Source organism: Thamnophis sirtalis, unplaced genomic scaffold (assembly GCF_051295495.1).
Source record: "Thamnophis sirtalis isolate CommonGarterSnake01/CBP01778 unplaced genomic scaffold, rThaSir2_p1.2 scaffold_5, whole genome shotgun sequence".
NCBI lineage: Eukaryota > Metazoa > Chordata > Lepidosauria > Squamata > Natricidae > Thamnophis > Thamnophis sirtalis.
In genome coordinates, this window is record NW_028261385.1 from 19,972,227 (window position 1) to 19,987,853 (window position 15,627).

The following is a 15,627-nucleotide window of genomic DNA, read 5'->3' on the forward strand; positions in this document are numbered from 1 at the left end:
TTAATTAATTAAAGGCAGTTCCAATTCATTAAATGTGGGCTTTGTCCTACCCTACCTGTGTTTTTAGAGAATAGCAGTAGCAATAGCAATAGCAGTAGACTTATATACCGCTTCATAGGCCTTTCAGGCCTCTCTAAGCGGTTTACAGAGAGTCAGCATATTGCCCCCAACAATCTGGGTCCTCATTTTACCCACCTCGGAAGGATGGAAGGCTGAGTCAACCCTGAGCAGGTGAGATTTGAACCGCTGACCTGCTGATCTAGCAGTAGCCTGCAGTGCTGCATTTAACCACTGCGCCACCTTGAGCATTGGAGAATGGTCGTTAGAGTACCACTTCAAAAGCAAGCATGGTCTTTGGGCCAAACGTAATAGCTAAAAGGAATGATAACTTGTCCTCTACTGAACTGGAAATCCGAAAACTGTAGTCCTTAACCTGCCTGCAGGACTTCTGGTTGGGGGAACTTGGCAGATTTGTAGAAAAGGATCTGCTTTTCAAGACTGCTTTTGATTCTTCATATGGTTGTTCTCAGCAATGTCACCGCAGTCAGATGTCAACTATTTGTCTTACTTTCTTTAGTCTTATGTTTGATCATCGGCCAAGGTCTTGGAGGGAGCTGCCTCTGCGCCTGGCTGACTTTGGAGTTCTGCACCGTAACGAACTGTCTGGGACGCTGACCGGTCTCACCCGAGTGAGGAGGTTCCAGCAAGATGACGCTCACATATTTTGCGCCATGGAGCAGGTGGGAAATGATCTAGGGCAGGGGTGTCAAACTCAAGGCTCGAGGGCCACAGGCCCTCCCGAACCCTCCCGAGCTCCGTTTTCACTGACAGAGCACTTAGGCCACCACAGGCGTCCCTGACACAAGTGATGTCGAGCTGGCCATGCCCCCTGGTCACGCCCCCACCCCCCCGAGGTCAAACACAACCCTGATGTGTCCCTCAATGAAATTGCGTTTGGCAGCCCTGATCTAGGGTAATTTAAGGAAAATAGTGTTACCAAAACGAATGGATATTGATCGCATTGAGTCTTTTCATTTTATGAACAGATTGAAGGGGAGATCAAAAGTTGCCTGGAATTCTTGCGCACCGTGTATGAAGTCTTTGGTTTTTCCTTCAAACTTCACCTCTCTACCCGTCCGGAAAAGTTCCTTGGAGATATTGAAGTGTGGAATGAAGCTGAAAAGGTATTTGTGTCCTAAATATAGCGGTTTGTTCATTTATTTCCTATAATAATGTAGGAAGTGGGCCAATGTAAATCAGTCTTAAGTAAGCTCTGTCCAAATACATAATTTCCAATTAGTAGTTTGGGGGTTAAATTGTACTGAGCCTGCAGTCCCTGGTGTCCTCAAATACCTTTTCTTAGAGGGGATTAAAAAAAAGAACACATTCTTTATGTGGATTTTTTTTTATAACCTTAGATGCACAAGTTCTATATAGATTAGAGACAGCAGGACAGCTGTTAGCATGAGGATTGAGGGCAGGGGTGGGTGGGCTTCAAAAATTTGAGCAACGGGTTCTCTGCCTGGTTGCTGGGTGGGTGTGGCCATGATGGGTGTGGCCTAGTCGGCCTCCTGCAGCATGGCGGGGGGGGGGCAGTTTCCGGAGGCTTTCTTTGAGTCTCTAGGAGGGTGAAAACTTCCTCCCCTGGGCTCCAAATGCCCTCCAGAGGCAGGAAATGGGCCCGTTTCTGGCCTTCTGGGAGCTTCATTTTCCCCAAGCCTCCACGCAGGCCCTGCATGTATCTCGCATCCAAAATGGGCTGCATGGAGACTCCTGTGAAGGGTGGGACAGGGTGGGATTGCAAGGTGGGCGGGGCCAGCCAAGGGTAGGATTTGGAGGTTCTCCGAACCGGCCATAACGTTAGCTGTGGGTTCTACCGAGCCCAGGCGAACCCGTAGCAGCTCACCCCTAATTGAGGGGGACAAAATGTAGGAGGCCAAAAGGGATTGGCAATGTGAACTGAACAAGTTTGGCACAACTTTTTGAACTGACAACTTTTATTAAAAGGCATATAATTTTGTGAACTGTAGCACGAAGGTGATTCCTTCTGATCTTTGCCGTAGGCTGCCATGAACTTTGGGCTACTATAGATTTCAATGGTTCTGCTACCTAGTAAATTCAGAGGGCAGAATCCATTGCCAGGGAAAATAGCTTTAGTGGAACACACTTAAAAGTAAATTTAGTCTAAAAATACATGTTGAGTCTATAACTAACTGATGCTCAGCATATTTTAAGTCCACCTTAAGGGATTCTGAGATTGGAAGGAAGAGAGTTTCTAGATAATAGGATAGCACTGTGATTCAGCCTAGCTTGGTGAATATCATATTTACTGATATATTGCCAGCTTCTTGAAACTCAAGGCAGTTAACAAAGTAAAACAAGTAAAGAAATCACCAGGGTTAACACTGATTTGTTCTGACCGAGGCTTCCCAAGAGCATGAAGCAAACTCCTTGTCCCAACAAAAAAACCTTTTATTAATTTGCTGTGAATTCTGCTCATTCACATCCAGCGAAGTCTTTCAAGGGAGGATTTACAGTCACAGACCTTATCTGGCTTGGAGAGTCACGAACCAATTAATCGAACCAATTGTCTCCTGAAAACTCCACTCCCCTTTCGCTCCTCTTTTATTTCCTCTCTGGGAGAGGCCATTCATCGTCCACTTGTGGTCTTACTTCCAAGTCGACCCCTGTTCTTTAGCTGTTCCCTTCATCTGACAACTCTGTGCATGTGCACACTGGGAACAGGCTCCAGCTGTTCGTCTGCCTCACTGATGTCTGACTCCAAAGGCAGCTGATAACTGGCATAGGGCTCTGGCTCCCTCTCTGCCTCCAACACAGAGCCCTCATCAGAGCCTTCCCCAGACTCCAGGACTGGCCCTTCCCAACCTCCTCACTGTTTGAATTTGCTGCCAGCTATGCTGCCGGGCCACAACATGCCTTGGCTATACAAACACATACACACAAACACACACACACTCCTCTAACGTTTGTGTTGTGAAGAAGAGAAACAATCAGTCATTTTGCTTAGAATAAATCCATTAACATTTGGCATATCATTTTCTACTAGCAACTTGAAAACAGCCTGAATGAGTTCAACGAAAAATGGGAACTGAACCCTGGAGATGGAGCTTTCTATGGGCCGAAGGTTAGTAAATCACCTTAAGAGCAACATTTTAAAATACTCTTTCATTTTCCATGTTGTTTTTGTAATTTATTTCATTAGAGAAGCTATGGACTGGTGCTGTTCGCTTACCTGTGCTTGACTCCCATTATACCAAAATTCTCTTCAGAGCTCTGAAGTTATTTAGCAGAATATTCAGGCAGGAGGGTGAGAAAAGTTCTCTACTTACCCTGTTTCCCTGAAAATAAGACCTCCCCAGATAATAAGACCAATCGGGCTTTTGAGCGCATGTGCTAAAATAAGCCCTCCCCTGAAAATATTGCAACACAGCAGCAGCCATGAGGTGACCACACTCGCCGTCTCCTGCCCCTCAAAAATAATAAGATCTCCCCAAAAATGAGGCCAAGCGCTTATTTCAGGGGGTGAAAAGAAAATAAGACCCTGTCTTATTTTTGGGGAAACATGGTAGTCCTGTACCATAAAATAGGGACAGGTTGGTGTATGTATGAGACATGCTCACTTATTCTTAGCCTTCCTCTTTGCCTGTTGAATAAATAAAGCTTATCAGGGGAGTTGATCTGAGGAATGGAGTAGACCAGTGTTTCTCGGCCTTGGCAACTTGAAAATATGTAGATTTCAACTCCCAGAATTCCTCAGCCAGCCACAGTGACTGGGGAATTCTGGGAGTTGAAGTCCACACATCTTCAAGTGTCCAAGGTTGAGAAATACTGGACTGGACTATGAGCTAAACAGAATTGTATACAGAAGAATTGCATGTAACAGATTTGTATGTGCAATACAATGTGGTGATATTTTATACGAGAGAAATAGGGTGAAGACTGCCTCTCTTTATTTGTTCTCAGGGTATATGGTAGCTGCAGATAGTCTTTCATTTGGCAAGATTCTGTCAATAGGAAACAATGAAGAACTCAGCTTTGAAGTATCAACACATTTCATTGTTTGTTTTGGAGGCCTGACAAGTGCAGTGCTTAAAACAAAAATGCTAGATCTGATTGATAGCGTTTCACTGACACTTTGCAAGATGAAAATGAGAGGAACACATCCATTTCTGTGTAATTCAGAGACAAAGACAATTCTTTGCGCAATTTGTAAAGCAAGATAGTAAAAAAGAATCCTAATGAAATATCTTAGGAAACATTTTGCTCTCTTTGGGAAGAAGCTGCTGATTATAATGATTGTGAAATAAAATAAAATAAGGCAGATATAGCCACCATGTTGTTAAATAAAGGAGTTACCGTATTTTCCAAAGTATAAGACGCACCAAGATTTTGAAGACGCAAATTTAAAAAAAAGATTTTGCACTCTGCAGACCTCCCAAAAATGGCCCATTTTTTGCAAAAACAGGTCTGGTTTCTGTCAAAAAAAAGGGCATGCACAGCCTTTAGGAGGCTTATAGAGTGCTCCTGGGGGGGGGGGGAAACAGAGCAAAAAACCAGCTCATTTTTCATTCATTTTTGCCCTCCCCAGGAGCACTCTGGAAGCCTCCTAAAGGCTATGCATGGCCATTTTTGCAAAGGGGGCAGGGTTTTGGGAGGCCAAAAATTCAGTGTATAAGACGCACCCAGATTTTCATCCTCTTTTTTTGGGGGGGGGGAGGTGCCTCTTATAGTCTGAAAAATACGGTAATCAAGATTTAATGGAAGCAGGAGAATAATCTTGAAGTTGGTCCCTGAGTGAAGAACTTGCTGGTTAGTTCTTCCTTTTGACACTAAGGTATGTTTTTCCTCAGCGGACCGTTAGACCAGTGTTTCCCAACCTTGGCCATTGAAAGATGTTCGGACTTCAACTCCCAGAATTCCCCAGCCAGCATTTGCTGGCTGGGGAATTCTGGGAGTTGAAGTCCGGATCTCTTCAAGTTTGCCAAGGTTGGGAAACACTGCGTTAGACAATGTGAGGATGCTTTTCATTATGACGCGAATTCCAAATTGGGTACAAAATAGGATTTTAAAATGTGGAACTAAGTGATATTAAAAATCAAGGCCACAAGGAATAATAGCAGATTCGTTTAGAATTAAAAGCTTGAGTGAACAAATCAATTTTCAGCTATCGCTGAAGCTTGCAGATCTTGGTGTGGGCTAAAACCCTGGCAAATGCCATACCATCAGTAGATGGTATAGTAGAACCTCTGGTCACGAACGCTTCTGACCACGACCAAATTGGGTTCTGACCAAAAAATTCCCATTTTTTTTCTGCAGTCGATTTCTCCTTCCACACCATTTTTTTTTCGTTTCCATTTCAAAAATTAGGTCATGACCAGAGATGGTTTTTGAAGAAACAATTGAACTTATTTTGTTTTTCTGTGAAGATGTTTCGCTTCTCAACCAAGAAGCTTCTTCGGTTCTTCTATGTTTGTAAGAATTCTGTCCATGTTTGTTTGTCTCATCCTCTAACTTTTCACCCCCAAAAGATTGATATCCAGATCAAAGATGCCATTGGGAGGTACCATCAATGTGCCACCATCCAGTTGGATTTCCAGCTCCCTCTGAGATTTAACCTGACATACATGAGGTAAATACATCCCATGGTTTTATTCTGCATTTTATAATTCTCATCTAGTTAACTGGGTTTTGAGAATTACTGTATTTTTCGGAGTATGAGACGCACCTTTTTCCCCCTTAAAAGAGGGTGGAAATTTGGGTGTATCTTATACACTGTATGTAGCCCCACCCCCCACCCATCGCCCCCCACCCTTTCGCCTCTGCTTCCCAGCAATTTACCTCCATACAGCAAATGAGGAAAAGGAGGCTTGCAGAGGCTGCAATAGGCTATAGCAATCCCTGCAACCTGAAACAGCTGATGATCGGGAGGTGTGCCCAAACTCGAGGTTTGAGGTTCATTTTATTTATATGCCACCCTATTCCCAGCAGGACTCAGGGCGGCGCACAAACCCAAGGAGGGGAAGGGAAACACAAAAACTACAACAAAAAATACAGGGCATGTAAAACAACCAATAGCCACACAATTCGAGAGGGGAAGGGAACTCATCGACCCTAGGCCTGCCGACACAGCCAGGTTTTAACGGCTTTTCGGAAGGCCTCAAGAGAGGTGAGGGTCTGAATCTCTGCGGGGAGCTCGTTCCAAAGGGCCGGAGCCACCACAGAGAAGGCCCTCCCCCGGGTAGTGGCCAGATGACATTAGCTAGTAGATGGAACCCGGAGGAGGCCTAATCTGTGTGATCTAATGGGTCTTTGGGAGGTAATTGGCAACAGGCGGTCTCTCAAATACCCAGGTCCAATACCATGAAGGGCTTTATAAATGACGACTAGCACCTTGAAGCGTATCCGGAGACCAACCTGTAACCAGTGCAGCTCGCGGAGGATAGGTGTAATGTGGTTGTACCCAGGTGCACCCACAATCGCTCGCGCGGCTGCATTCTGGACGAGCTGAAGTCTCCGAATGCTCTTCAAGGGCTGCCCAATGTAGAGCGCATTGCAGTAGTGGATCTTTCTGTTTGCTCCAAGAGGCAAATTGCTGGGAGGTAGAAGCAGATTTTTTTTTCTTGTGCTAATCAGGCTGTTTGCTGTTTCCTGCAAGGAGGTAAGTCAATAACTATAAATTCCTAGAGAAGGTTCAAATTATTAGACTTATTTTTTAAAGACTGCTTTGTTATTGTTCTAGACAACTCAACAAAATGAAGAAGCTTTTTAAAATAAATGCTTGATCTGAAGAGGCCCAGTGCTATTGTATCTCCTTTTAAATAGCAGAGAATAACTATACTTCCAGAAAGCACGTTAATTTTAACAGCATCTGTACAAGTATAGTCTGAAACATAACAGTGTATATTGTCTGTACTGTTTGCTATTTGTTGCAAGGAGACAAATTGCTGGGAGGCAGAAGCAGATTTCCCCCCCCCCCCTTGTTTTCCTCCCCAAAAACTAGGTGGGTCTTATACTTTGGAGCGTCTTATACTCTGAAAAATATGGTATACTGATTTTATCTTCTAGCCATGATGGTAATGACAAAAGGAGACCGGTGATTATACATCGTGCCATTTTGGGATCGGTGGAGAGGATGATTGCTATCCTGACTGAAAACTACGGAGGCAAATGGTATTGTATTGTTATTTTATACAGATAGTCCTCAACTTACAACCATTCATTGAGTGAGCATTCAAAGTTACAACAGCACTGAAAAAAAATGGAACTCATGACCAGTTTTCTTATCATTTCAACATTCTCATGGGCAAGGGATCAAAATTTGGGTGATTGACAAGTGGATGCATTTATGACAGTTGCATTGTCCTGAGGTCATGTGATAATCATGTGTAACCTTTGCAACTGGCTTCCAACAAGCAAAATCAATAGGGGAAACCCAGATTCACTTAACGACTGCATAATGTACTTAACAACTGCAGTGATTCACTTAACAACTGTGGCAAAAAAGGTATAAAATGGGGCACAACTGTCTTGCTTATCAACAAATTTTGGGCTTCCTTGTACTCATAAGTCTAGGACTACCTGTACATAAAAATATGAAATTGTAACTGTCAAGTTATAATTACTATCATATCATACTCCATACAGTTCAAGGTGGTGTATATAATATCCCTGCTTGCTATTTTCCCCACATCAACCCTAAATAAGGGGACTTGAGTTTAGACATTGCAATAAATCAGGGGTGTCAAGCTCAAGGCCCGTGAGGTGCTTAGATCTGACTCACGGGGGTGGGCCTGGAAATAGCAAAGGACTGGCCCCGCCCCGTTTTTGGCCTGGATGGCCTCCTAAGCACCCTGCCGACGAAAATGGGGCTTATTGGGCCTCACGTGCTCCCTGCACCCCATTTTCGGCCTGGACAGCCTCCTGCCCCACTTTGCTGGTGAAAATGGGGCCCGGGGGGGAGGGGGCACGCATGGCCAGCAGGGTGCTGCAGGAGGCATCTTTCCCGTTTCCACCCATTCAAAGTTACAACAGTGCTGAAAAAAAGTAGCTTACAACATCTTATTAAAGCCATATAAGAAGCCATGTTACATTTTGAACTAGAAAGTTTGTTCAATCTCAATTAGTTGGTAGAACTACGATATGGAATCAGGATCTGACCTATTCTGAACTATGAAGAATAATCCTTTTTTTTTTTCTGATACTGTAAGAAATGCACAGTTTTGAAGCCCATTCTGTGTGCGCTTCCTAAGAAATACTTACAATTAATAGCAGTGCAGAAGGTCATTGTTGCTAGATCCTCCCAAAGTTAGCCGGAATTGCTGTTGTCTCTAAGCATATAGCAGTGACTTCTGTTGCTTCTCCTTTGTCCAAGGCCACTCTGGTTATCTCCTCAACAAGTGATGGTAATACCAATTGGACCAACGTGTGATGAATATGCACAGAAGGTAAGTTATAACTTTTATTTTGTCCTAGATGCAAAATCAACTTAGGAACGCCTACAGGTGTGAACATATCCAAAAAGAGAATGGCAAATTCCTTGGCAAAAGAAGCATTGCTTTTTGAGAGCAACATAGATGGATTCTGTGTTGTCAGAGACTAAAATCCAGAAGTCCTTATAGGCCATGTTGATTGATTGATTGATTGATTACATTTGTATGCCGCCCTTTTCCCCGAAGGGGACTCAGGGCGGCTCACAATTCAATCAGGGAAGGGGGTACAGACAAGAGAATAAAAAAAGACGAGACATAACAATACAAAAATTTAAAAAACACACAACAACCATACCATTCGAGAAGGGGGGCAAAAACTCTTTAGCCCCAGGCCTGTCGGAACAGCCAGGTAAACGAAACCCACACAAGAACAGGTGCAAACCACTCAAATTGCAAAGGAACTCTTTGTATGTAGCTCACAGTTTGACCAATATTTCAACTCCTTATTTACACATCTATTTTGAAAGTGAACATCTGTCAAAGGGGAACTGAGAAGTGGGTTGCTAGCTATTCAATACAGAGGAATATCTGGGGAGATTTGTCTATTTAAGTGTGATTAAAGGCTGTTCTGCTTGTGGTTTTGGATGGAATAGAATAGAAGAGAAGAGAATAGAATAGAATAGAGTTCTTTATTGGCCAAGTATGATTGGACACACAAGGAATTTGTCCTTGGTGCATAATAATGGAATTATTATATCTGTCATAATTTGTCTTTATTGTCTCTGGTGCATAATCTCTCAGTATACATAAAGTAACAAATAATAAATCATGATCATAATATGATCATCATAAATCAGAAGATACAATAGCAATAGCAGTTAGACTTATATACCGCTTCATAGGGCTTTCAGCCCTCTCTAAGCGGTTTACAGAGTCAGCATATCGCCCCCACAATCTGGGTCCTCATTTTACCCACCTCGGAAGGATGGAAGGCTGAGTCAACCCTGAGCCGGTGAGATTTGAACTGCTGAACTAGCAGTCAGCTGAAGTGGCCTGCAGTACTGCACTCTACCCACTGCGCCACCTCGGCTCTACAACACTCAGTGATAGTCATAAGATACTAAATAAAAACAATCTACATAAATCATAAAATAGAAACAACAAGGGATAGTCATAAGGAATAGATAATAGGAAAGACAAGAAGGATTATAGTAATACAGCCCTACTACAAGGTTTGATACCTTAGGGCAGTGTTGGCAAACGTGCGTAAGGAAACCAGAAGCCCCCATGCGGTCTTCATGCATGCATCAGAGGTGGGTTTCTGCTGGTTCACCCCACATCGGGCGAACTGGTAGTGGCAGTGGCAAGAGGCTCCACCCACCCACCCACCCACCCAGACAATTCTGTGCGGAAGAGTCGCACACAAGTGCACAAGAGCAAACTGGTAGTAAAATAAATTGAAACCCACCACTGGTGCACATGCGTGCCAGAAACCGGAAGAGCAGCTGCCCGGGTGTGAGGCACGTGTGAAGACTAGCTGGCTGGCGCGCCAGAACCTGGAAGATCAATGGGCCATGGCTCGCGTGCCCAGAGAGATGGCTCTGCGTTCCACTTCGGGCACACCTGCCATAGGTTTGCCACCACCATCCTAGGGCATAAGACAGTGCTTTGAGAATTAGTTGTTTCGCAGAGTGATGGCATTTGGGGGGGGGGGGGAACTGTTTTGTTTATGACTGTACAGTCATATGCGTGTTTGTGGATGTATATAATGATTCCAGTGACTTTCTTGCTATGTTCTTGAGTAACGTATCTAGATCAGTCACAATTTGTTTTCATGTCTGCCTCTATTGAATACCTTTGAAAAACATGTTCTCCGAATACTTCCTATATAAATACTGCAGGGCTTAACTTCCATATGTTAATTTGATTACAGACTCTCTGACTATTCCAATGTCATGTTGGAGCAACATGATTTTGATTTGGAGAATTGCAAAGCCCCCAAATACCTTTCCCTCCAGATGTCTGTTTTATGCACTAAAACATTGCTGATTTGGTTCTCCCAAAGGTGAAGCAACAGTTCCATGAGGCTGGCTTAATGGTGGATGTTGACGTGGACTCTGGCTGCACTCTGAATAAGAAGATCAGAAACGCTCAGCTTGCCCAGTACAATTTTATTTTAGGTAAAAGTGTCTCCGTGCAGTATGTGTGCCTAGCTCCATTTGAGCAATATCCACTTTAAAGTAGCATTCAGAAGCTAATTAGCGGTTTGCCTGCTTGTTAATATATGAAGTTGCTTTTTTTTTGCCAGCAGCATTCAGACATGCAAGGAAAGCAGTTATTTTTTTTAAGTTTTTTTATTTTATTTGAACAAAACCCCCCAAAAAAGAATCATCCTTCATTACATCTTGTAGAAAGCATGTCGATTGGTTACAGATAACTTTCATGCATTTCTTCCACAGTCATTACTTATAGTTCATATTAGATTATACACTTTAAATCAAAAATCTTTGTATATCTTACTATCAATGTACCACTATTCTCATTTGACTACAATTATTTGAAGGTGCTTTTACCTCAAATCATTCATATTTAGACACAACCACATAATGGCATTCATTAGCTATTTCAAAAAAAAATCCTCCAATAACATTACACCTTTATGACATCGTCTCAGGAAAAGTCAATTAATAAGTTTCTAAACCTTTCCCCCACTGCCCCCCCCAAACTCACTGTTTAGAATTTATACCCAAGTTACTTTTGCCAATACCATAGCATGTATATATTGTTAAACAATGTCCATTGACATTTCCTTGATGTTATTATAATTGGCTAAAAATCATTCACTATTTATGTTCCATCTCCTCTCATCAGACCCTCCCCACTCCCAAAAAAAACCCTTACACCTTTATAACAAGATCTAAATAAAAATTTGTTAATAAAATTTATAGGTGTTTTCCCCCAAGTCAATTTTATATGATCTTATCTCTCTTGCCAATTGTGGTGTCAGTCTTTTTTAATCTCCTTTATAAGGTTTTTATAGACTTCTCTCTGCACTTTGTTGCTTGAAGGATCTCTCAGGTTCTCGTTGCCCACCAGCTGCTGCTAAAATTAGCTTGTCTTTGGTTGTCAATCTTGCTTCTGAAAAAAATTATCTTCTTAAGTCCATCAGCATTACTATTTTTTTTTCTTCTGTGTCCTGGAATTGGTAGAGCTCCAATTCGTCGAATTCCCTTTTCCATATTCCCTTCTTTCCACTTTCACCCACATTTGCTCCATTAATAAATTCATCTATTGTGTTATCTTTATCTTCTATATCTTCATTCTCCCCTTTAATTTTTGGAGCTCCAACCCCATCATCTTTTGCTGTGAGGAAGACTAGTCTTTCCAACTTCTTCTCAATTCTCCCATATCCTTCCAATCGATTTTGAATTCCAGCCAAGATATTTTGGAATTTTAAGTTTTCCTCATCTGAATATTGATCCATGTTTCCAAAACAGAAGAAAGAAAGAAAAACAACTAATAGCCACTGCCACTCTAGCCTTCCAGGCCTCTTTTATTTTTTTATTTTAGATTGACTTGAACACATTCTTTTATGCTCTTCAAAGGAGAAGGGTTCTGTTTCCCCTCCCCCTTTCTTTCCCCTGCCAAAATAGTTCTCAAAGACAAAGACTGTGAAAACAATCCATGCCCTTGGCTCTTTATTAGTTTCTGTAAACAAGTTGCAAATCCTTCAGCTACAAAGTCAGTAAAGTCAAAGAAGGAAAGAGAAGAGATACTGGGGTTTTAAAAAACCCAGCCTCTGACCTCCGAGTGGCAGTGTGCTACTTTTCACTTTCTAATATTTATCTCTGGCTTATAGGAAACAAAGTTCTTTAGATTTCTTTTAGTGAAATTTAATAACAAGTAATAGGAAGAATTGTTAAAATAAGAAGGAAGGTTTTAATCCAGGTCAAAAAATAAAGCAACAAAAAGCAGAAGAAAAAAAATCAATCCATTCACTTTAAGAGGAGAAATGAGAAACATTGCGAGCACTTCAATCCACAAAGAATAGTTACAAAGAAAAAAAAGCTTTCCACAGCAATCCAATTAGGGTTTATTTCGCCACTCAATTATTTTGCTTAAGGATCTAATTTGGCTTTAAAGAAAAATTTATTTGGGCAGTCTTTTGCAAAATAGAAAAAATACCTCACCAGATGGACTCACTTTCTCTTTTCACTTCCTTCCGGAGCGTCTGGGGGCTGCCTGTTTACCGCTGGCTTGAAGCACTTCCCTTGGGTCGATCAGGGACTTTGCAATGTCCTTGAGACCAGCAAGTCTTCGTCTTCCTGATCACCGTCTCTAGGACGGTTTAGGTCTCAATGGACCGTCCAGTGACAAAAATATCAATGCAGTCTCTGAGTATCGAGACCGCATGTTGTGACATCGCAACCCTGGATCCTCCCCCTTCTCGAAAGCACCGTTATTAAATTGCACGAATTCTCCTTTTAATGAGTGCCACTTTTTGGAACGAATCTAAGCTTCCAGGCCTGTATAGCTATTAAATTGCACTAGGTCTTCAATTGTAGCAATGTACCTTCTCTGCTGGCTTCTCAGATTGACAGAAAATGCTGAGAACTCTGCTCTTCCCCCCCCCCCCCATTCTAGTGTTTCTCAACTGGCGATTTTAAGGCAGGTGGACTTCAGCTCCTAGAATTCACCTGTCAAGTTGCATCAATCAAGTCTTTATTTTTGTTGTAGACCAACATAAGCAGGGTGAACTGCAAACAATAATTTTAAAGCTAAAATAAAATAAAATATACAGTTGAAAATCATTAAAAATGAATATGTATAATAAACTCCGTAAAAGTTAACTTATTTGTTGAGTTGGAGTTCACCTGTCTTAAAGTTGCCACGGTTGAGAAACACCATTCTAATGCAAGAACTAAAGGCTTGAAAAGAGATGTAAAAATTAATGCCTAAGGAACACATAACAAACACAATGAAAAGAGATGGCACATATTTAGAAAGCAGTAGAGATGGAAATATCGTATATAGATGTATATTGTAAAAATGGGAAAGTAAACAGAAGAATATGTATAAAATAATAGAATGGAAAATGGAAAACCCGAAATCAGGAAAAAAAAATACCGATAACAGAAAGCTGTAAAAGTGTAATTGGAATTTTAACGTTTGGAAAATGTCAAATAAAAAAAATTTTTTTTTTAAAATTCATAACACTTTTAATTATGACTATATGGGCCAGCAATATCTATATCTATCCCATAATCTCAACTTTCCCCATAAAAACATAAAAGACCCTTAAGAACAGAGACTTATTTCTCATCTTTTCCATACATTCTGGGATTCTGTATTAGAGCTTACGGAGCAGGCTGTGTGCCTTGCATGCTTGTGTCTGCAGCCTTCTCCTGAGCAATATTTTTTAAAAATATTTTTTTTGAAAGAACTAACAAAATGTCATGCTGTTTTCATGCCAAAATGACAACATCAAACACAATTATTACATAAACCCACTCACACACACCCTCCTTCAGAAATGATGTAGGGTCTGCCAGCGGGGCTGCCCTGGAAACAGTGAAGGACGGGCCCGCAGTGCCTCGTGTCAACGAAAAAGGAGCTCAGGAGGCCATGAGCACCCCTCCCATGCGCCATTTTAGGCCACGATGGCCTCCTGAAGCCATCTGACAGTGAAAAGGGGATGCGTGTGGCTCCCCATTCCCCCCTGAGCTTTGTTTTCACTGTCAGAGGGCTTCAAGAGGCCGTTGTGGCCGAAAACTGAGCTCAGGAACCTATTTTCACTAGAAGAGCCCTCAGGCCACCACAGGTCCCTTCAACATGACTGATGTCAAGCTGGCCACGCCACCATGGCCACACAAACACACACACACCCCTGAGGTAAAACACAACCCTGACACGGCCCTCAATGAAATCCAGCTCGACACCCCTGGTATAGATGGAAACCCTATAATTTTTCCATACCATTATGATAGTCATGACAATGATCGTTTTCTGCCCATAATAATGAAGGCACCATCACTTTTCAGTATTTTATAGTAATGCATTGCATCGCCTTTTCTGATGTTAACTTTTTTTTCTTCACTTTCTTCCTCTCTATCTGCCTTTTAGTTGTTGGTGAGAAAGAGAAGGCCTGTGGGACTGTGAATATCCGTACGAGAGACAACAAGATTCATGGTGAACGTACTGTGCCCGAAACAGTAGAAAGGCTGCTGCAGCTGAAGCACAGCCACAGCAAAAATGCTGAAGAAGAATTTTAACCAAATCTTTTCCTTCTTTACCTCCAATTAGAGCTAGCTTTCTCGTTCTCTCCTATGTTCGTTTTGAGGGATAAAAGTTTTGCACTATCCTGTCTTTGAAATAAGTCAAAAACACATTTATAGGTTCAAAATTCAAATAGGGATGAAATTGAAAGTCTTTGTATGATGAGGGAGATTATTTTGATTAGCAACTGGATAAAAGCGTCTGAAATGATGTATCTAAGATCCAGAGAAAAGGCTAATCGGGGATTCAGATCAAATCTCTTCAGTGTTTTTCTTCACAGAATAAATTTGGCTAAAAATGCCTTCTGATTTTCGACAAAGATATTGTGCCCGTGTATTCTTTGTTGGTTTGCAATTCCTGTTCATTCTTCTTCTGTTTCATTTACAACAGTTTGCCAAACTTGGCAGCTTTAAGGAGGCTGGGAAATTCTTGGAGTTGAAATCCACACATTTTAAAGTCCCCAAGTTTGACAAACACTGATTTACAATATCGTCTAATGTAGAACATCAAACTGTCCCAATATTTTCCTGTGTCAGGTCAGTTCTGTTGTAAATGGTTAGATGACATACATTTCTGAGATTTAAAATAGGATCGCATCCTGCTTATAGTTGAATAAATGATGTCTACTCTTACGCAGCAATCATTAACTATTTCTCCTGCATCTACAGAGTGTGAGACCCTAGTACAATGTAAATGCTGAAATCTGGAACAAACGTTTAATTAAGAGAGCCAAGATCACCACCCCCAGATATCACTGCTTATTCAGGCATGATGTATCATTTGGTGATTTCATAGTGACTCATAACTCTCCCTTCAGCTTTCTCCATGCCGTCAGAAGACAAGAAATTTCACTGAATCTTCTTACAGATACATAGAAAATAGTTTCTTGATGTTGAATCAG

At 41.8% G+C, this 15,627-nt stretch overlaps 1 protein-coding gene across 1 annotated transcript in view; it reads left to right on the forward strand.

Moving 5' to 3' along the window:
• The window catches only part of TARS1 (threonyl-tRNA synthetase 1), a 35,534-nt gene extending 20,489 nt beyond the window's left edge, over positions 1-15,045 (forward strand). Inside the window, exons 12-19 of the mRNA XM_087715389.1 lie at positions 578-740; positions 1,047-1,184; positions 3,068-3,145; positions 5,550-5,650; positions 7,087-7,191; positions 8,393-8,465; positions 10,516-10,630; positions 14,574-15,045. Of these exons, the coding sequence (XP_087571515.1) occupies positions 578-740; positions 1,047-1,184; positions 3,068-3,145; positions 5,550-5,650; positions 7,087-7,191; positions 8,393-8,465; positions 10,516-10,630; positions 14,574-14,722 (922 nt within the window). The 3' untranslated portion in view covers positions 14,723-15,045. The remainder of the gene's footprint in view (positions 1-577; positions 741-1,046; positions 1,185-3,067; positions 3,146-5,549; positions 5,651-7,086; positions 7,192-8,392; positions 8,466-10,515; positions 10,631-14,573) is intronic.
• The last annotated feature ends 582 nt before the right edge of the window (positions 15,046-15,627 follow it).